Raw genomic sequence first — 23,711 nt, forward strand, 5'->3', positions numbered from 1 at the left:
CCAGGAATAGGTCCGCTTGCCCAATCTCCACACAGCACCTATATCTAGATGCCTTCCCAGCACCCCAAATTCAATATGTCCCAAAATGAAATCAGATTCAGGCTCATTGTTTCTATGAGCAGTGCCATCATCCTCCCAGTCGACCAAACTCAAAACTCCAGAGACTTCATTTCTCATGGTCTCCAGGGCTATTCTGGATTAAAAATGAGGATGCTCCTCTCTATCATGCATGTCTCATGAGATGGTTATGAGAATCAAATAGGCAAAGAGGAGGAGGTGCCAAGTAATTACCCTGAAAGTTTCTGCTTCTTCTCCTACTAGCCCAGCAATGGTGGACAGTGGGAGCACAGGTCCATAGATAAGATCCTTGGGCAATGAGGTGGGGAAAACCACATCTGTTTCATTGTAAAATGACCCATCTTCCATAGGTAGTTTTACTAACCTTTAGGAAAAAGAGAAATTGCAATCATCATTAACAGAAACTAGTCACTGCTGTAGCTACTACATATTGGTGATAACAAGGGGGGAAGGTATTGTAGCTTGCAAAAAATAAATAATCAACCAAACCAGATAAACACCAAATAGTAAACTTAAAAATATATATCACAAAAGGACAAGTTATGTAGTTATAAATTAAGCACACAAGGATTTAAAATTTTTTTCAAAGTTAATATCTAAACCAGGAATTGTACAGACAGAGGTCAGACAGTCGATGCATGGCCAGGTGGGGGACTGTGGCAAATGGGAAAGTGTGTTCCCTTCAAAAGGTTGTAGGTGCCACTCAGTTCCAGCCAAGAGGGCCTGTTGAGAATTGTGATTCCAGAATTTTGAGAGACTATCATAATCTGGATATTTATGAGAAATCTCTCAAGTATTAAATGTTGGCAACCAATTCAAATAAAAATCAATGTGGGCCAAAATAAACATACAGATATTCCTTGATTTATGATGGCGTTATGTCCCAATAAAGCCATCATAAGTTGAAAATATCCTAACTTAAACACCTTCAGATTGAAAGTAAGGGGATGGAGAAATGTCTATCATGCAACTGGAAGTCAAAAGAAAGCTGGAGTAGCCATACTTATATCGGACAAACTGGACTTCAAAGCAAAGGCAGTAACAAGAGATGAAGAAGGGCTTTATATAATAATTACAAGGTCCACCCATCAGGAAGAGCTAACTATTATAAATGTCTATACACCAAATTCAGAAGCACACAAATACATAAAACAATCACAAACAGAAACAATCTTATTGATAAGAATATGTTAATAGCAGGGAACTTTAATACTCCACTTACAGCAATGGATAGATCAACTAGACAGAAAATCACTAAAGAAACAATGGACCTAAACAACACATTGGACCAGATGGATTTAACAGATACATTTAGAACTTTACATCCTAAAGCTATGGAATTCAATTTCTTCTCAAGTGTGCATGGTTCATTCTCCAAGATACATCACATACTGGGTTATAAAGAAGCCCTCAATAAATATAAAAGAATTGAGATCATACAATACACACTCTCAGATCAAAAGGCTATGAAATTTGAAATCAATCACAGGAAGAAGTCTGGAAAACCTCCAAGAATGTGGAGGTTAAAAACTACCTTGCTAAAGAATGATTGGGCCAATTAGGCAATTAAAGGCAAAATTTAAAAATATATGGAAACAAATGAAGATGAAAATACAACAATCCAAACTCCTTGGGATGCAGCAAAGGCAGTCCTAAGAGGAAAGTACACTGCAATCCAGGCCTATTTCAAGAAACTAGAAAAAGTGCAAATACAAAATCTAACAGTCCACCTAAAGGAACTAGAAGCAGAGCAGCAAGAACACCCAAAACCGGTAGAAGAAAAGAAACAATAAAGATCAGGGAAGAAGTAAACAATATAGAATTAAAAAAAAAATGGTAGAACAAATCAATGAAACCAAGAGTTGCGTTTTGAAAAAATAAACAAAATTGAGAAAACTCTAGCCAGGTTTCTCAGAAAGAAAAGAGAGAGCACCCAAATAGACAAAATCACGAATGAAAATGGATTTATTATAACCAATTCCTCAGAAATACAATTATCAGGGAATACTATGAAAAATTATATGCCAATAAACTGGACAACCTAGAAGAAATGAACAAATTCCTAAACACACACACACACACTACCAAAATTCAAACAGGAAGAAAAAGAAAATCTGAACAGACCCATAACTAGTGAAAATATTGAATCAGTTATCAAAAATCTCCCAAAAAATAAGAGCCCTGGGCCAGATGGCTTCCCTGGGGAATTCTACCAGACATTTAAATAAGAATTAATACCCATTCTTCTCAAGCTATACCAAAAAATAGAAATGGAAGGAAAATTTCTGGACTCATTCTCATTCATTCACTTTGACTCCCAAACCAGACAGAAACCCAGCAAAAAAAGAGAACTACAGGCCAGTATCCTTGATTAATATGGATGCAAAAATCCTCAACAAGATACTGGCAAATCGAGTTCAACAGCATTTCAAAAGAATTATCCACCATGATCAAGTAGGCTTCATTCCTGGGTTACAGGGCTGGTTCAGTTTTCGCAAATCAATCAACGTGATACATCACATTAACAAAAGAAAAGATAAAAATCATATGATCCTGTCGATAGATGCAGAAAAAGCATTTGACAAAATACAACACCCTTTCTTAATAAAGACCCTTGAGAGAGTCGGGATAGAAGGAACTTACTTAAACATCATAAAAGCCATTTATGAAAAGCCCACAGCTAATATCGTCCTCAATGGGGAAAAACTGAGAGCTTTCCCCCTGAGATTAGGAACATGACAGGGATGTCCACTCTCACCACTGTTTAACATAGTGCTGGAAGTCCTAGCATCAGCAATCAGACAACAAAAGGAAATAAAAGGCATCAGAATTGGCAAAGATGAAGTCAAACTTTCACTTTTCGCAGATGACATGATACTCTACATGGAAAACTGACAGACGCCACCAGAAGCCTTCTAGAACTGATCCATGAATTCAGCAAAGTCACATGGTACAAAATCAATGTATGGGAATTGGTTGCATTTTTATACACCAATAATGAAGCAACAGAAAGAGAAATCAGGAAACTAATCCCATTTACAACTGCACAAAATAAAACCATGAAATACCTAAGAATAAACCTCACCAAAGATGTAAAAAATCTGTATGCTGAAAACTACAGAAGACGGATGAAGGAAATTGAAGAAGACACAAAGAAATGGAAAAACATTCCATGCTCATGGATCAGAAGAATACATCAATCAAAATTGCACCAGCAATTTTCTCAAAGCTAGAACAAACAATCCTAAAATCTGTATGGAACCATGAAAGACCCTGAATAGCCAAAGTAATATTGAAGAAGAAAACCAAAACGGGAGGCATTACAATCCCAGACTTTAGCCTCTACTACAAAGCTGTCATCATCAAGACAGTATGGTATTGGCACAAAAACAGACACATAGACCAATGGAATAGAATAGAGAACCCAGAAATAGACCCACAAATGTATGGCCAATTAATCTTTGACAAAGCAGGAAAGAGTATCCAAAGGAAAAAAAAGACAGCCCCTTTAATAGATGGTGCTGGGAGAACTGGACAGCAACATGCAGAAGAATGAAACTAGACCACTTTCTTACACCATACACAAAACTAAACTCAAAATGGCTGAAGGACCTGAATGTGAGACAGGAAACCATCAAATCCCTAAAGGAGAAAGCAGTCAACAATCTCCTTGACCTCAACCTCAGCAATTTCCTCCTTGACACATTCCCCAAAGGCAAGGGAATCAAGAGCAAAAATGAACTACTGGGACCTCATCAAGATAGAAAGCTTATGCATAGCAAAGAAACAATCAATAAAACTAATAGGCAATGGATGAAATGGGAAAAGATAGTTGTAAATGACATATCGGATAAAGGGCTAGTATCCAAAATCTACAAGGAACTCACCAAACTCCACATCCAAAAAACAAATAATCCAGTGAAGAAATGGGCAGAAGACATGAACAGACACTTCTCTAAAGAGGACATTGTCTCCAACAGACATCACTCATCATCAGGGAAATACAAATCAAAACCACAGAGATACCACCTCATTCCTGTCAGAGTGGCTAAAATGAACAAATCAGGAGACTATAGATGCTGGCGAGGGTGTGGAGAAATGGGCATACTCCTACACTGTTGGTGGTAATGCAAACTGGTGCAGCCGCTCTGGAAAACAGTGTGGAGGTTCCTCAAAAAATTAACAATAGAGCTCCCCTATGACCCAGCAATAGCACTGCTAGGAATTTACCTAAGAGATACAGGAGTACTGATGCATAGGGGCACATGTACCCCAATGTTCATAGCAGCACTTTCAACAATAGCCAAATCATGGAAATAGCCTAAGTGTCCATCAACTGATGAATGGATCAAGAAGATGTGGTTTATATATACAATGGAATAATGCATGGCAATGAGAAAGAATGAAATCTGGTCATTTGTAGTAACATGGATGGAACTCGAGGGTGTTATGCCAAGTGAAATAAGTCAGGCAGAGAAGGACAGACACCATATATTTTCACTTATAAGTGGAACAGGAGAAACTTAATAGAGGACCATTGGGGAGGGGAAAGGGAAAAATAGTTGGGGGAGAGGGAGGGAGGCAAACCATGAGAGACTCATGAATACTGAGAACAAACTGAGGGCTGATGGGAGTGGGGGAGAGGGGCGGGGGAGTAATGGGCATGGAGAAGGGCACTTGTGGGGATGAGCACTGGGTGTTATATGGAAACCAAGTTGACAATAAACTATAGAAGAAAAACAAAAACAAAAAAAAAGTGAAAATTAAAAAAAAGAAAATATCCTAAGTCAAAATGCATTTAATACATCTAATCTACTGAACATCATAGTTTAGCCTAGCCTCCTATATATGTGCTCAGAACACCTGTATTAGTAGGCAAACTACATTTGCTCACCTACAGTTGGGCAAAATCATCTAACAAAAGCTATTATTTATTTATTTATTTATTTATTTATTTATTTATGTTCATTTATTTACTTATTTTGAGAGAGAGAGAGAGAGAGAGAGAGAGAGAGAGAGAGAGAGAGGGAGGGAGGGAGGGAGGGAGGAGGGGTAGAGAGTAGGAGAGACAGAATTGCAAACAGTCTCTGTGCCATCAGGGCGCACAGCCCCATGCAGGGCTCAAACTCACGAACCCATGTGATCATGACCTGAGCTGAGATCAAGAGAAAAGTATCCAACTGCGCCATCCAGGCACCCCCATAAAGCCTATTTTATAATAATGTGATGAATGTCTCAAGTAACTTTTCGAATATTATAATAAGGGTAAAAACCAGAATGGTTGTCAAGGTGTGGAATGGTTGTCAGTGCACAGGTTGTTTACCCTGCGATCACGGGGCTGACTAGAAACTGCAGCTGCCACTGCTTAGCATCGTGAGGGAGTTATTGTGCCACGCATCTCCAGCCTAAGAACAAAATCAAAATCTGAAGTATGGTTTCTATTGCATGTGTATCACTTTGACAACATTCCAAAGTCAAAAAATCTTAAGTAGAACCATCCTAAGGACCACCTGTACATGTTTGGCTATCTTTGCAATATCAAGAATTCATTTTCAAATGTACCACATGTCTACTTTTAATCCATAATATGGCTATAAAGGGGCATTTGATGAATTCATGGCTTTATGCATTAAATTTAAAACTTCCTTGATTATATTTAATGAATGATAATTAAAAAAAATGATCATGTAAAAATAGTACCTACTATTCAAATATAAGGCTTCAATGTTTTCTAATCCTGCTGGCTTTCTGAACCAGGACAATCCACTCACTTTGCCTCTCATTTTAACTGCTTATAGAAAAGTCACAACTCAACATTCAGAACTAGAAGAGAATATTCAAGGCAAGCAAAATGAGACAATACTGGGATACATGACTTGCCCACCTTGGCAAGGATTTGATAGAGACATTACCCATTTTATGAATGTCTCTGCCTAGAGACAGATCTGGCTATTCACCGGGTTCTTATAAAAGTGAAACTGAGATATAAAGGGTACCAAACAGAAAGAGGTATCTTTTTTAGGGTTCTCCATTTAGAAAAATCTAAAGAAGGCAATTTTTTTTTAAAAATTGTAATTTCAAGGATGTACATATCCAACATCAACTTAGTTTTTGACTTTGTGGAATACATCGACAATAATCAGTTCAGAGGCACCTTGAGTCTTTAACCTCTCTTTAACAAAGGCACCATTATCATCAACTATTACCAGGATATTGGTCATAAAATTTCTTTTTGACCCAGTTCTGTTTAAGCAGGTAATTCCCATGACTCCACTATATGAAACTACCCTTTTGTTTGTACATTATGTGAATGAAGGTATAATCCATATGCTTTCCATTTCTAAAAGTTTCTTGTTTTTGAGATTCCAGTTGGACATCAAAGTAATAGGAGCAAAAATTCATAACCATCCTTTTTTTTTTTTATAAATAGGCATGTTATGAAATAGTAAGGGAAATCAAATTTTGGTAAATTAAACCATGTTGGAAAAAGCTCAAGGATGACTTGATACTTAAAAGAAATTCATTGGGAAATAAAGTCATACAGAGTACTTTCAAAATGCAACTAATCACTCCAAGAGAATTATATATGTAAAAAGAGGTTACAACTTAAGATGTTTAATATGTACATATAAAGCCAGTTAATTCATCAAACTGATGCAATCACATTACATGAATACAAACTAAGACCAATACTTTGTTGTTTAACTAAGTCTCTTACTTTGTTTTTAAATAATGTTCCTGGTTACTTTTTTCAATGGTCCACACGGTCACTGCACTTGGACTTGATAAGCACAGCTGGCGCCAGTTCATAGGGTTAAAAGTCATGTTGCTTACATCCACACCAGGTTGTGACTTCTTGCACAAAATGACACTTGATTCCCAGTCCCTTAGAGAGAAATTGTGTTGGGTGAAAAATAATTCATTTAACTTGACATTTTGAGACCCTTTATCTAATTACATAAATTGAGTCTCAATTTATGATATAATTTATTTAATCCATATTAATATCAAATTTACTAATAATTATGCTATACTCTTCTAAGAAAGCAAAATAATTGTGTTTTAAAAATATTACCCTGTCATGTGCTATTCAAGGCTACTTTATCTTCCTTATTAAATTTGAATTTAAGTCATCCAAATCTAGAAAATGGAATATATCATCATACTTGTTAAAAAACAAGTGTCTAAATCTCAACATATTATGTATGAATACTCCAGATTGATCTGTGTGTACTATACACATTGATACCAAATGATCATTTACTGAATTTTAAAAATTATAGTACTTTAAAGTATTTCATTCATTTACCCATTTGAGAGACTATCCTGAATCCTTGCCATTGGCAAGGTTTTCTGTTAGATGAAACAGGAAGAAAAAAATATATGTGAGTTATCTCCTCGTCCAAGGAGCCAGCACTCCATTCAGACTTCTGACTGGGAAATGGAATTAATATTTACTGAGCTCACCTTGCCTTTCGGCACCCTCCTGCTCTCACTTCCTTCAACCTCCATCACAAGTGTTCTGTTCCTCATGTCAGCCATTCTCTTACTGGTATCACTAGTTCCCTGAATCTTTTGACTTTCTGCCTCAGGTGCCTGGACAAACCATCAACCTTGGATGGATACAACTGAAAGCCCAGAATGCTGGAGATATTGGAACAAAGATCACAGGACTATGTGTGCCCATGACAGTATAAATTCATGGTTAATGTCCCCATTAGACCCTCAATAACCTTTGGATCCTGCTGTGTTTCTCTAGTCCATTCTCTCTCTTATTCTCTAAAGCAGCCTATTTTAATATTCTCCAACCTCTCCACCTCTTTCTTCCTCTCAGTGAAGAGATCCCGTTAAGAAAACAGAGACTATCACCTGGAAATTCTCCCCATATTTTTGCTATCAAGCAAAGCAACCTGTCCTCTCCCATTACAGAGGAAGGCATGCCCTTCCTCTGACCTAAGACTAATTTCATCATCTGTGTGTGAAGTCCTTGCCTTCTTAAGAACATTAGTTTTTCCATTATTTCTTCTCTTCTACATCTTCAGACTCTCCCTCTCTCCTGACCCTTTCCTGTCAACACTTAAATAAAGCGCTCATCTGCACCATCTTTTAAAAAGCCTTCCCTCAGTCTCAAACTTCCATGTCTTTCTGCCCTCCCCTGTGAGCCAAACTCCTTGAGTTGTTCTAAACTGTCTGCCTCCTCTTTCTCACTCTTGCTCTCTCATGCCTGTATATCTGCTCCCTGTCACCACCACAAGTCCACTGACACAGTTCTCTTCAAGACCTACCAATATCCACCTTCAGCCTAAATCCAACAGGCAGTTCTCAGTCCTCCTCTAACTTGACCTCTTCAGGATTTGACACTGCTCACAACTATCTTCTGGAATGACTCTTGGAATCTCTGTCACACACCTCTCAGGGGATATCTTATGCCTCTCACGTTCCCACTGTTCTGGGGCCTTGTCCAGCTGTTCTGTCTAGCTGACTCAGCAGCTGTCCAACTGTGTAGGCTTTGATGAACTTAATGTAGACACACCCCACCTGTGCCTCACCTCATGCCTGCTCCACATACCCAGAGGCTTCCATGGGCCCCTGGAAATGACACCCAGGAGGTCTAAATAAACTGGAAAGTGTGGCTGTTGACACTCTGCGCAGGGAACCTTGATCAGTGGGATAACAAAAGTCAAGTGGAACTCTCATTCCTTCCTCTTGCCATCTTAGCCTACTATCTGTCACTGGCCACAGACTTCCCATGTTCACAGTAGTTCATTCTGCCTCTCAGAAGACCATCTGTGAGACTGAGCAATTGACTGCACTTGGGACCAAGTGCAAAGTAATGCACTTGGCCGGCAAAGTACTGTGCCCTGATGCTGGCTCTCCTCCTTCCACGCCCCCTCCACTTTCCACCTCCACCTGCCTCCTTCCTGGGATTGCACTCCATACAAAAGAAGCGGCTCAGGAGCTGTTACCTCAGGCTCTACTTTCTGAGGAGCCCTGGAGAGGCATATCCTGGAACTCCCCAGGCTCAGTGTCCCTCCTCCCTTCATAACTACTCCTTCTGAGTTTCCTGTGAAGTTTCTCTTCCTCTTTCATACCCTTTTTTATTGGTGCTCCTCTAGCTTCAGCCCTAGGTCCTTTTTTAAGCATTCTTATCCACTTCCAGCATTTTGAATACCACTTTAACAACTCCCAAACTTCACCTCTCTTGAGTTCCAGCCCTGTATATCTGTGGCAGGGGCATCATGTCCCTCAACATCTCTTCTCCATTTCTCTCTGTAACAAACTCCTAGTTTTTAGCCAGCCACATGGTTACCCACAGTGAGAACCAAATTTCCCAGCATCCCTTGTAGCTCCACAAGGCCTGTGACTAAGCTGGGGAGTGGGATCTAAGTGGCAGTGAAGTGTGCAACTTCTAAGCTATGCATTACAAGAAAGATTTGTACCCTCCCCTTTGTCTCTTTCCCTTCCCACTGGCTCCTCAAAATACATGGGCAGTGCTCCACTTTAGAGATGAGGGCAACACTCCAAGAGAGGGAGAGCAACAAGTTTGAGGCAGATTTGCCCAGGACTAGGGAGCCACCATTCTAACCATGGGCTGCTCAAACCCAGACTACTGAATGTGAAAGAAATGTGTCTTGTTTAAACCACTTTAGGATGATTTGGGATTTTGTGATAGAAACTGAGCCTAAATCCTAACTGATATCAGTTGCCCCAACTAGGTATCTCCATTTATTTATCTCGGGCACCCTCACCTCAGCTTGTCCCAGCTGGTCTTCCCCCATTGCCTCTTCCAACTTCCCTCTATCTATGTCCTGGACATCTTTCTGAGATGTACTGTAATAACCACAAGTTGTTAAAGTCACAACTCTCAGTAAAACCCTCAACTGTTCCTCTCTCTAAGCACCACGCCCAACATTCAGTCACCAAGTGCCATGGTACTGCCTCCTAAACACCTAAATCTCTCCACTTCCTCTGTCCCTACTCCCATCACCCTATTCCATGACACAGTCACCTCTCACCAGGACCACCAAAGCCTACTCATTCACGTTCACACCTATTTCCCTCTAGTATACCCTCCATGACATGGCTAGAAGGAGGCTTCTTACACACAGATCTGCTCATGTCACATCCCTGCTTATAACTCTTGAACAGCCTCCCATCACCTTTAGGATAAAGGATGTGCCTATTAGCCTGGTTTAGGCATAGGGTGAGTATTCTCCTGGTTAAATTATTAACAACACTCCCCCTCACTCTCAAAAGTGTCCTTCCTAACTTGCATGATAAATTAGATGGTCACTTATTTATAAGGCTGCTCATGCCTAGGCTTACCTCTCATGACTAATTTCTGGTTCCCATCATTATAAGCTCTTACTTAAATCTTTGAACTTGCCATGTTTTCTCTCATCTCATGGCCTTTGCACATGCCTTTCCTCTGTTTAGAATCCTCTTCCTTATCTTCTTCACAAGGTTGATTCCTACTTATCCTTTAAGTATTGCTATAGGTCAAATTGTGTCCGCCCAAATTCATTTGTTGATGTCCCGATTATCAGTACCTCAGAATGTGACTGTATCTGGAAATAGGGTCTTTACTAAGTTAAATGAAGTCATTTAGTGTGGCCTTATTCCAATATGACTGGTATCTTTATAAAAAGGAAAGGGTAAATTTGGAGACTGATCTACATACATGAGAATACCACATGAACATGAAGACACTTATTAACAAGCCAAAGAAAAAAGCCTAGAACAGATTCTCCCTCATAGCTCTCAGAAGAGACCAACCCTGCTTACACCTTGATGTTAGACCTCTAGCTTCCACAACAGAGACAATGAATTTCTGCTGCTTCAGCTACTCAGAAATACTTTGTTAATGGCAGCCCCAGCAAACCAATATATCCATTAATAGGTGAGTGGATAAACAAACTGTGGTATATTCATTCCACGGAATAGAAAGGAATGAAGTATTGATACAGCAGCCTAAGAAAATTTCAAAATAATTATGCTGCATGAAAGCCAGACTCCCCCCCCCCGCCCCACCAAAAGAGTCCGTAATTGATGACTCCCTGTATGTAAAATTCTAGAAAATGCAAACAAATCCAGAGTGATAGAAAACACATCAGTGGCTGCCTAGGGACAGGGCCCAAGGGTTGGGTCAGGGATGGTGTAAGTGTATGTATGGAAGGGCCAATAAGGAAAGATCTGAACAAGCACAAGGAAACTTTTGGAAGGGATATACTTATTATCATGATTATGTTGATGGTTTCATAGGTGTGTACAGAAGTAAAAACTTATGAAATGATACTTTACATATGAATTTTTAATATGCCAAATATGGCTCAAAAAAGCTGTTTTTCTAAAAGAAAAAGAAACTGCATAAACTAAATGTGGTTCTCTGAACCTAGATTATTATATTTTTGTGTAAGAAATGCCAGTGTGTAAAGAGTATTTTCAATCATTTCCTGAATAGTCTGTACTTCCCCTGAAAAGAAAAACTCCCCGCTGGGTGCCTGGCTGGCTCCTGCTGGGGAGCATGTGACTTGATCACCAGGGTGTGGGCTCAAGCCTCATATTGGTCGTAGAGATTACTTAAAAATAAAATATTTTTTAAAAAGTTAAACTCCTCCTTGCAGGAATGTAAGTGGATGGAACAGTGAATACAGCTTTGAAACTGGCCACATGAAATGACCCAGCAAAGACCACAGATGTGTCTTATCCACAGGTATTTCCCATACAGCTGGCAAATGTGCTGCCCATGTAACTGTTCTAAAGGTTCTAAAAACAACTACCTCAAATTGAGCTCTAATATAGACAACATCTTAAATTCATTAGTGGAAAATATACAAACAACTCAGAAAAAGAGTTGCTACCGTTTATTTGAAGGAAAAGATAAAACTTTATGCAATTATCATCCTTTGGCCAACAAAGGAAATATTACAACACATTAACAAAAAGAGAATGATGATAATTTCACTCTCGTATGGCTTTGCCCTGCCAAATTTATGCCTAAAAGTAGCAACTATTTTAAATCTTATGGTCAAAACTTTTATTCATTCCATCTTTTCCTTGCTTCAGATTTTGCATGCATATGTCCTTTAATAAAATCCAGAAAGACAAGATTAAAATGTAATCCAGTAAAAGGAATGCTGTGGCACACTGTGACTTACCAAAGGGCCAGTTCAAATTCTGGGAGAGAGGAGTAACTAGCCAAGTAGGTGCCACAGTAACTGAACGAAAGTAAAGTGTAGTCCAGAAGAATGTTGCCTAAAACATAAAATCCATTACAGGGATTTAATCATTGTGTTCAGATTAATTACAGTCTTAGAGTTTATTTCCCTTATCTAATGATTTTTCACACAATTCAAAAGCATTCAGCTCTGGTAATAACAGATCTTCTAGCTAATTTCTAGGACTATAAACAGAAAGGTAAGAGCAAAGTTAAAATTTCTTCTTCTTCTTCTTCTTCTTCTTTTTTACAGATGTTAGAGTTGGGGCACCTGGCTAACTCAGTTGGGAAAGCATGCAACTCTCGATGTTGGGGTTGTGACTTTGAGCCCCACGTTGGGTGTAGAGATTATTTCTTTTAAAAAAAGAAAAAATATATAGCATAGTAAATTAAGACCATTAGGTCACTGTCCCTAGACTTTGATCAGAACCGAATGTACTATGTATGTCCTAGTGTAATTTGAAATGACCCAAGAACTATAACATGCTTCATAAATATATGAAACATTGGAATTAGAAAAGTTATTGAAACAACTTTAAATACTTCGGGGAGTTGTAAGCATTCTAGCTTACTTCCATATCGCTATACCTTGGGCCACACCAGGCCCCTTGCTTAATATCTTCCAGTTCTTAGAATGATTATAAAAAGTTCTCTTTTGTCCCTGTAGTTGAAGACATGAAACATGCCTTTAAAAACCTTAGTAACAATGTGTTTAAAATGTGTATGATGAGGATGCTAAGACAAGGAAGTGGCTGCTTCTGCCCTCCTGTATATACAGATCTGGTTTCTCCCACTCTATCTGCTGTCCTTCAACGTGGTTCCACAGGTACGTTCTGCCTTCTCCCGTGTCTGTTTTGCATGCGTGTCTCTGTTGCTAGTTCTCTGTACTTTTCATGGTTGTTTCCTGCTTTTTCTACCCTTTTTACTTTAACTGACCAGAATAAATCGCTAAACTTTTTCATTTGTTGAGTTTATTTAGCAAAGTCTCATCAAGAAAGAAAACTTGTATTTAGTGAGCATTCAATGCAAAAATAAAAAGTTTCTTGTGGGATAGAGGCCTCAATAGAATAATTTTCTACGCTTGCTATAGACATTTCTTCTTATAACTGAAGAGTATTCATTTTTATTTTATTTATTTTAAATTTTTAAAATACATGGTGTTTGAATATAAAAAAAGCTTTAAATGTTCATTTTTGAAAGAGAGAGAGAGAGCTCACATGCACAATTGGGGGAGGGGCAGAGAGAGAGCAGGAAAGGGAGAATCCCAAGTAGGCTCCAAACTCAGCGAGAAGCCCAATGTGGTCCTGGGATCATGACATGAGCCGAAATCAAGAGACTGACACTTAACCAATTGAGCCACCAGGTGCCCTTCCCCCCCAATAAAAAGCTTAACAAGAGAATATATCCTCTGTAATCTCACTACCAAACTTGGTAAATTCCTGGTATTTTCTTCTGTGCTTACTTGTCAATATACAATTTTTTCCTTAAACATAACTTTGAAAAAAATATATAACATTGCTTTTTATAGCTATAATAATCATGGTTTAAATATTATGTAAAATAATTCATTTAAAAAACTTGGATCAAAGAGTGTTACTCCTATTGTTTACAAATATTAAGCATTTTATCATTAATAATTCTTCAAAAACCTATTTTTAATGCTTATATAATACCCCCTTATGGGATGTTTTAACATATTAAACAATATTCATATTACTGGAGATGGAGGTGGTTTCCAATTTTTGCTATTATGATAGTGCCTTTAACTCCCGTGCATACACATCTTTGACTATTCCTGATTTCCTTAAAATTAAATTCTAGTTCCTCAACTGAGTTTAACCGGGTCAAATAAGGCAATATTTACTTCCCAGGAAGATTGTATCAATTATCCCAACCTTCAGTAAGAGAGTGTGCTACCAATTTCACTGTGCTTTGCCAGGCAGTTAGCATCTTAAAAAAAACTGTGACCTTAATAAGTAGAAAAGCCTCATCTCAAGTATCAATTTTTAAATATTGAAAAATAAAATAAAATAAAATATTGAGATGGAACATTTTTGATGATTTTGGTCATCTCTAGTCTTGCAGTTAGGGCAATTTTTTTTTCCATTGTTCTAACGGGATGTGTGGGGCTTTTTTTCTTATTGTTTCATAAATGCTCTAAAAATACTTGATCATATTAGTTCCAAATATCTTCCTCAGTTTATTATTTGCCTTTTAACTTTTCATGGTATTTTGGATGTTTTAAATTTTGATGCAATAACAGGTCCATTTTTCAATTTTTACTTTTTCCTTTGTGTGAAAAGCTCTTTCCCATCCTGAAATCATTTCAATATTCTACGGTGTTTTCTCCTACTTTTCAAATGGGTTTGCTGTTTATATTGAACTCTTATTTTTATCTGATATATGTTTTGACATTCAGTCATGAGTATCCAACTTGATACTTTTGCTCAAATTGTCTTCTGGGTATTTTTTTAAAGATTTATTTATTTATTTAAGTAATCTCTACACCCCATGTGTGGCTTGAACTCATGACCCTGAGATTAAGAGTTGGATGCTCGACTGACTGAGCCAGCCAAGCACCTCTCAAATAGTTTTCCTGGCACCACTGCTGAACAATCTATATTATCTATTTTGGGGGAAGGAGGGCAGAGTATTGTTCATCATATATTTAGCTTTTATATATTCTAAGCTTGTTCCCAGTCTTCAGCTTTTCCACTGATGTGGTAACCCCCACACCAATATCACACTCTCAATCACTATTGCATAATGTTAAAAGGACCCTCTATCTTGCCATCACTCTTTCCAATTATTCCCATTCTCTATTTTTTTGTTCTTCTGGAAAACTTTGGAATAATCTAAGTATTCCTTGCTCTCTAAAACATGATAAACTTAGGAATTATTTCCTATGAACTATGTAATAATTAGGCTTTCCATTCAGGAATATGTCTCTACATACTTAAATAATTTAAATCAATGATATTTTTGTAGTTTTCTTTGAGGTTACTCACATTTACTCTTGAATCATTTCTAAGTATTTAAATCATCTAACTATGTGAATATTTTGAAACCAGCATCTTACTGAGCATTCTTTTATTAGTCCTAGTAGACCATTGCTTTACCTTTTTTTCTATAGCTATAATTTTTGTTCTTGTATTGTTTGTTAGCTATAATTTTTGTATTCTATAGCTATACTATTTTGTTGCATTGGCTAAAATTCCAGGTTGATATTAAATAACTCTGGTAATGACAGCTATGATGTCTTGATGACTTACTCATAATTTTATTGTGAATGCCTTTAGTTTCATTATTTAATATAAATGTTGGCTACTGGTTTTAATTAACTTTTAATTGCTTTGACAGGGCTACAGCCAAAATAACAAAGCTGGGGAAAATTTAAAGATGAAGAGTAGTTACAGTCCATATAGACAGTATGGGTTACCAATGTATGAATGGGTGATTCTTTAAAATGTGTTTTAATCTGTTAAGGACATAAATTTCCCCACAAGTAAAATGCTATAAATTATAATGAAATTTCTTGGTTTAACCCAAAGACTTATTTGACCAATAAGTCTAAAGAACTAAGACAGTCCCAAGCTCTCCTGGGCTCTCCATGATACGTTAAACATGGAAATCATTAGATGTAAACTCCAGTAAATGTGCAGCAGCCCATTGTGGGTCAGATTATCTATGAATAAGGCAATAATAATAAATAGTGGATAATAGTGATTGACATATGATATGTGTATGTGTGATATTCATTTATATACACCATGTTGATATATATCATTAATATACGGACATGTAATTTCATTTATTATCACAGCCCTACCATTATTATCCCCGCACCTAAGGAAATTGAGGCTCAGAGACTTTAGAACTTATATGACATCAACTTACTTGGATTTTCAATAAATCATCATAAAAGAAAAAAACGTGTTCTGGAAAAAGGTTTCAAATTGCATTTAGTGCTGTAGTAGTCTTCTAGCCCAGTGCTTCCCAAGTTTAATGTACATATGAATCACCTGGAGAATCTTACTAAAATGCAGATTCTGATACAGTAGGTCTCAGATGGGAGCAGTTTCTGTATTTATACGCAGCCTAGGTGATGCCAAAGTTGAAGGTAAACAGACCACAGACTTTGAGCGGCAAGGCTGCAGTCCATTGCATTAAATTATTTGTGATCAGTCAGACTTTTACCTTTAAAATGTGATTATAAAAACAAAAACAAAACAAACAAACATACCAAAAAGACACTTCATCTGTAAGATCTAGATTTGGTCACATAAAGAAATCCTTCAGTTAAGGCAGATTAAGAGTCTGGCAGGTTACCTTTTAATTTGGTCCTTCTGGTCAATGCAGGAAAGTTGTATATGTAGATGAGAGGTTTTAGCCTCCGGTCGGAAAAAGCCACAACTTCATAAGGAATGTTAGTTGCCACAACACCCACAATTCCATTCATACACTGAAGTACAGTCTTTTTCTTGGTTTCAATATTAATAAATATTACAAAATTCCCACAAGGGTAGCAGATGGTTTTGTCGTTGACAAATTGAACGTTCTGCTTAGGGAATCCTTGGACCCATCTTTGGGGAAAAAATATGTCACCATCATTACAATACATTTCAAACACTTTTTAAAAAACAAACCAAACAGAAGGGCATCAAAATATTTGAAACACATCTATTCTATTTTTACTCCCTTTCTGCCCCCAAACAATCTCTAACATAAAGGAAGGCATATCCTAACTGTGAGACCAGTGTGGAGGCTACTTGGGATTCTCTCTCTGCCTTCCCCCCATCCCCGCGCTCACTCTCCCAAAATAAGAAACATCAAAAATGAAGCTTTTAAAAAAAAACCCACAACTTTGAATAGGATAGCCTACTTTGTGGTTGTGAGTCAAATAGAAAACTGTTTCTTTACCAAGATGAAGTGTGTACAGCTGTACTTTAGATGGAAAAACACAGATAGAATGCAGAAAATAAACGGAATTGAGAGCAAGTCTAAAGAATGGGAGAAACAAGAGGGGAGGGAGGGGACTGGGTCAGAAGGAAGTGTCCGAGAGACCCGGCAGTCTCTGGGTGGAGGACGCCGCACCTCACGGACAGGGACGGGCCGACTGGGCCGTAGGGGTTCTCCTCGCGCTCCCGGCCCTGAGCCATTGGCCAGGTTTCCTTCAGCCTGGCCCCGGCTGGAAACGCCCCTCTGGGGTCTGCAACCTTTACTCTGAGGTACTCTGCTGCGTAGCCGGCAAAACGTCCGTTGTTGCCGCGGTATCCAAGAGACTGTAACCCCTGCTCCCATTGGCTATGCCTTGTCTGCCTGCCTCCTCTCGGACCTAGTGGATTGGTGGAAGTGCTGCCGCGTCTCAGCCAATGGGAGAGCAGCGAGCTGACTGTGGGGAGGCGCGTAGGAGTGAGTGTTGAGTGGCCCTTGCCTCGGGCAAATAATTACAATATTAATAAATAGCAATAGCAGAATTAATATTGTATGCTGACCATGCCAGGCGTCGTTCCAAGCTCCAGGCAGGCATTATTTCATTTACTCTTCAAATCGCCCATCAGCCCCATTTTATAGATAAGCAGAATGAAGTAAGGATGCGGGAAGTAACTTGCCTAAGACTGCAAAGTTAAGCGGGACTTAAAATCAGGTATAGGTATCGTCTAAATTTAGAGCTCCAAGGCTTTAATTACTATATTACACCCTCAAATGAACCCTCCGTACCTTACTCAAGGAGGCACACAGCTCCAGGAAGTAACTTGATCGAAAGGCCAACATCTTGTCCTTGTTTCTTCCCTTTCCTTCTCATATCCTTTTTCCCCCTTTCTTCCTTTCCATTCCTCTCCTCCTCCCTGCCCTCCCCTTCTCTTCCTTAGGTCTTTCTTCCCTGTCTTGCAACCTTCTTTTCTTCATTTCCTACACAAATTTTTACTGAGTATCTGCCGTGCATGCTTCTAGTCACTTGAAACAAAATAATGAGCAAAAGAAATAGAATTTCTTCCTTATTGGAACTTAGAGACTGGTGGAGTCCAGGAAGAGGACAGACATCCACATCATTACACAAATACAGAATTATAGACTGAATTAAGAAGAAAAGGAGCATGATACTGTGATCACTCATGTTGAGGTCTTCACCTAGTTGAATGGGCAGTCAGATAGAATTTCTGTGCACATATGCCATTTTCACGGAGAGCTGAAGGATGAGGAGCTATTGCTGGGGCCTGGGGGCTGGGGGGAGTTTGGGGGGTGGGAGTAGGATGCAGAGGAGGACAACAGATTGGATGAACTAATTGGATTGGAAGGGTAATGGGATTAGAGCAGAGGGAGATGAGAAGAAAATACTGAAGATGAGGCTGGAGAAGGAAAGATGAGTCAGGTAAAGGCCAAGTTGAGAATTCTTTTTCTCCTAAAAGCCAAGGCAAACACATTAAAAACTTTAAGCAGGAGAATGACATGATCAGATTTATATTTATAAAACATTCTGGCTGCAAGAAGATTATCACTTGACTAGGAGAACCGGGAAAATAGAAATAGAAGACATATTAGGAGCCTAATGGTCCTAACGGGGGAAGCAAAGCAGGATTTCTGGACTCACCACTATTGGCCCTGAAGGTTGGTGGGGAGTTGCATGCAGGATGTTTAGCAGCACCCCTGCGATGTACAGTAGCATGTACACAGTTGGGACAATCAAAAATGGCTAGGGGCATCTGGGTGGCTCAGTTGGTTAAGTGTCTGACTCTTGATTTCGGCTCAGGTCACCATCTCACAGTTTGTGAGTCCAAGCCCCACATCAGGCTCTGCCCTGACAGTGTGGAGCCTGCTTGGGATTCTCTCTCTCTCTCTCTCTCTCTCTCTCTCTCTCTCTGCCCCTCCTCCTCTTTGTACACTCTTGCTCTCTCTCAAAATAAATAATAAACTTAAAAAGATGCTTATGGACATTGTCAAATGTCTGTTGGGGGTAAAATCACCCCTAGTTAAAAAATACTCATCAGTCAATGTATTGAAAATTACTTTAGAAGGTAAAAATCTATAGGATTTGGTGTTGGACTGATAAAGAGGGGTAAAAGAGAAAGAAGAATCCAGAATGATCTTGGATTTCTGATTCTCATAGAGAGAGTGCTATCCTTCATTGAGATGGGGTGATGCAGTGCACGCGCAGGTGCACAGAAGCAAGGACGTGAGGATAAGGGAATGAGGAAGAGAAGAGAGAGCTAAAGGATGGGGACGGGAGGAACAACATGAGTGATGCCCATATTGCCCACTTTATTTCTCACATGCAAGTAGTTTTATACAAACAGCCACAGCTAAGAGAAGGTTTTTTTCTAGACAAAACTTCTGTTTTTACGATTATTGTTGTGTCATATTCCTGGGAACTTTACACCCTCTTCTTATTGTTATTATAAGAGTGCCAAAGCGTGAAAGACATTTGTACAATAACATTTCAACTCAAGAAGCTTGAAGGACATTGGTGCAATAACATCTTAACTCAAGTGAATTAACCTCTGAGGAACTGGATCAGCCGCAAGGGCTGTAAGGGCACAAGAGCTTTGCTCTATCACACTCCCCTTACTGGCTCCTCACTGCTGCTCCCCACAGGTGAAGAAGGATCGAAGACCTGTGTTTCTGCTCTAAAGAATTTTTTTTTTTTTTTTTTTTTTTTTTTTTGCTGAAATGGAAGGAAAACACATGCAGTGCTTAGTGTTAAAGAACTGCACAAAACTGGGTGACAAAATCCCACATTTCTCAGTCACAGGGGGAAGTGGCATGAAGAAAGTAAAGCTTTCCCCTCTGGTAATTCCTAAACCCTGGACAGTTTCTGCTGCCACGCCCTTACTAGTTGGCTTATTTGTGTTTTGACAAAGCCCTCCCTCCAAAGGTAGCTTTAACCACAACCCAAGCATTTTATTTATTTTTTAAGTTCATTTATTTTGAGAGACAGAGAGAGGGAGTGGGAGAGGGGCAGAGAGAGAGGGAGAGAGAGAATCCCAAGCAGGCTCTGCACATTGTCACTGAGGAGCCCAATATGGGGCTTAAAGTCACTAACGATGACATGACCTGAGCCAAAATCAAGAGTCAGATGCTTAACCAACTGAGCCACCCAGGTACCTTTAACCACAACCTAAGCATTTTAAAGCCAACACCAGAGAAGAATGTGATGAGGCAAATCCTGCCACTGCTCCCAGGGTAAATGTATGGGAGGTAAAGGGTATAAGGCAGGCAGGAAGGGTGTACTTTGGAAGGCAGATACTGACCAGGCTGGCATCAGCCATGACCTTGGAAACCCTCATCTTGCCCAGTGTTAGAGCAAAAGAAAAACGGAATGGCATTAAATTGGAAAAACCAATCTTACAGCTATCTTACTGCACAAAACCCTGATTGGAGTTTAGATTTTAGAAAATGTCTCCAGCTAGGTTTTTGGAATGCCTGTTGTTGATATTCAGGAAGAGATGCCCTAATCTCTGCACCATGTTGTTACAGGAAGATGAGTGGCCTTTCTTAGTCTGGAGGGGGAAATCTAAATCTTCCCAGGAAATGGACTGGTAGGGGCAAATCAGGAAAATCTGTTCCAGTGCTCACTCTGAAATATTTACAGATAGTGGAAACAAAATCTTTCTCTAGAAACAGGTTCTTTCTCTAAGCAGTGACCCCAAGGAGCAGCCCTGAGAAAGGTGATAACCAGTATGTTCCATCATTTGGGGGAAGCATCCAACCCCCACTAAGCACAACCTACCCCTCTCAACTCCCTTTCTCCTTGCAAATCCCCACCCTAATAACTAGTCCTGGACAGAATAAGCCTAATCCTCAGCATCAGGCTTTATACCTTTATACCTTTGTAGAACTTTGTAGAACTCAGCTCAATGCCCCAGAAGAGCAGTGGTCAATTCAAGTTCATTGAGCCCTAAAACCAAAACTTGTCCACCACCAGCCACCGAACAACAACAACAACAACAACAACAACAACAACAACAAAATGCTTGTTTTCCACTAAGAGATTGTTTCATTCCTGGCTGCTCTTGGGTCCTAGCCAAACTATCTGAAAGATGAATTTTTCTAAAGTTTTCACCCACTAACTAGGTTTTCTAGGATTATTTAAATATGGGAAAATATTATACAGCATACTGGAAAGCATTTCATTACATAGATGAATAAATGACCTCTAGCATATTAGCTAATTATTTGCTTTTTGTGAATAGTAGCAATGTTTTTATGAAAAGTCAAAAAAGCAAGAAATGAACATTGTTTCTCTGGGTAAAAAGAAATGTAAATAATGAGTGTTTTTAAGGTAAAGGAATAACAATTTGCAGTAGGAAGTAGCTTCTTATCTTTTGGTAATTGGCCCATTTTATAATAGTGATGATAATAAACCACAATATCTTGAGCTTCTGTTATTTGTAGAGAACTTCATAAAAATCCAGATCCTCCCAACAACCATGGTACAGGGGAAACTGGGGCTCAGAGAACTGAAGCATGTAACTCAAGTTTGCATACATAATCTGCCCAGATTTCCTCTCCACTCAGCTCTAAGAACAGTGAACTTTTTCTATGCTGCCACTCTGCGTTTGCTACACATTTATGAAACATGTATTATTTTGTGCCTATTGCATAGACATGGAAATTCAGTCTCAGAAAAGTTAAGAATTTTGCAAAGAATATCACAACCTCAAATGGAATTGAACCCAGGTAGTTTTAATTATGTGAAAGGGAGCACCTGGGTGACTCATGTGGTTAAGCAATTGACTTTGGCTCAGGTCATGCTCTCACGTTTGTGAGTTCGAGCCCCACCTGGGGCTCTGTGATGTCCGCTAGCTCAGAGCCTGGAGCCTGCTTCAAATTCTGTTTCCCTCTCTCTCTCTCTCTCTCTCTCTCTCTCTCTCTGCCCCTCCCCCACTCACGTTCTGTCTGTCTCTCTCTCTCAAAAATGAAAATAAACATTAAAAAAAAGATTTAATTATGTGAAAGAACCCTTCTTTCCTGACATGTGCAGACTTGAAATTTTAAATCAAATTGGGCATTTAACTTGAATTGAGCATTTTTCTGGAAGAAGAGAAATAAAGAATCCTTCATAATTCCCAGAAGTTTTAGAATAAAGAATATGGGACCGGGTTACATTTTTATGGAAATTCTGGGCCAATTAGTAAAAATGTATGAATGTTATTTTTTTGTGCATCTAATCTAACACATTTTGATTTATTTTCACATTTCAAATATTTTTGTATTGTATGTAGAACACAGCTTTATGATTACATTTCATGTCCCAAGTTGCTTACCTTGATCTTGATGCTGAAATAACTACATTTGGTTGAAACATGGAAAGGATTTTTAATCAACATTAGGTAAATAACATGGGATATACAGTGTTAAACAATGCTCTAAAGAAGATGACTGAGAACTTTAGTCAGTTTAAAGGGTAGAGGGCAAATTGTCACATCAGGCCCACCCTGAATTCCAAGGCAAGAATATAAACAGACACCTGTAAGCCATTTAGCCAAGTATTTTAAATGATTTATTAAAATTTAAAAGTTGGGGTGCCCAGGTGACTCAATTGGTAAAGCACCCAACTCTTGATTTTGGCTCAGGTCATGATCTTGTAGTTTGTGAGTTCAAGCCCCTCATCCGTGCAGAGCCTGCTTGGGATTCTGTCTCTCTCCCCACCTCCTCTGCCCCTCCCTCACTTGTGCGCGCATGTGCACGGTCGTGCTCCTTCTCTCTCTCTCAAAATAAATAAACTTAAAATAAAAAACAAAAATTTAAAAGTCAAAATACAAATTACAAGAATGAAAATTAAAAATTCAAATCAGGGAGCACCTGGGGGGCTCAGTCATTTGAACGTCTGACTTCGCCTCAGGTCATGATCTCATGGTTCATGAATCTGGGCCCTGCATGGGGCAAACAGCACAGAGCCCACTTAAGATCCTCTGTCCCCCGCGCTCTCTGCCCCTCTCTCACTCATGAGAGTGTGCTCTCTCACTCTCTGTCAAAAAATAAATAAACATTAAAAAAATTCAAATCAGAATTTAAAAATGAAGTCAAAATTTTCATATCATTTTTATCACAGTTAAATCTTTTAAAATATTTTGTATCAAAAATTATAATTCTAATGGTCAGTATCCATCTAGTCAAAGTGAAGAATTGGTTAGGCTCCAACATGTTTAGTTTAGACCTACGTATATACATAAATGTAGGCATAATAAGGTTTGTATAATATTGTAAAACATTTCTCAGTCTCATGTGTTACTAATACCAATACCACACTAATTCATGAAAACCCCTGGACCGACAACTTGGAACCCAAGAGAAGTAAGAAAATAGTTACTTGTTTCTACTGGGAAAGGGTCCTTAGTTATGAGAGCAGCCTAATGCATTCATACTCTTAGCAGCGAAGGACTAGACACATTTATTATCTGTCTTTTCTCATATC

The 23,711-nt window shown here is 38.8% G+C and overlaps 1 protein-coding gene across 1 annotated transcript in view; it reads right to left on the minus strand.

The window, feature by feature from the left end:
• CFAP43 (cilia and flagella associated protein 43) overlaps window positions 1-17,528 on the minus strand; it is a 111,501-nt gene extending 93,973 nt beyond the window's left edge. The window contains exons 1-5 of the mRNA XM_029932533.1: window positions 17,390-17,528; window positions 16,625-16,878; window positions 12,237-12,333; window positions 6,797-6,964; window positions 292-442 (exon numbers count right to left, since the gene is read on the minus strand). Of these exons, the coding sequence (XP_029788393.1) occupies window positions 292-442; window positions 6,797-6,964; window positions 12,237-12,333; window positions 16,625-16,878; window positions 17,390-17,454 (735 nt within the window). The 5' untranslated portion in view covers window positions 17,455-17,528. The remainder of the gene's footprint in view (window positions 1-291; window positions 443-6,796; window positions 6,965-12,236; window positions 12,334-16,624; window positions 16,879-17,389) is intronic.
• Between the last annotated feature and the right edge of the window lie 6,183 nt (window positions 17,529-23,711).

This window comes from Suricata suricatta, chromosome 2 (assembly GCF_006229205.1).
Source record: "Suricata suricatta isolate VVHF042 chromosome 2, meerkat_22Aug2017_6uvM2_HiC, whole genome shotgun sequence".
Lineage (NCBI taxonomy): Eukaryota > Metazoa > Chordata > Mammalia > Carnivora > Herpestidae > Suricata > Suricata suricatta.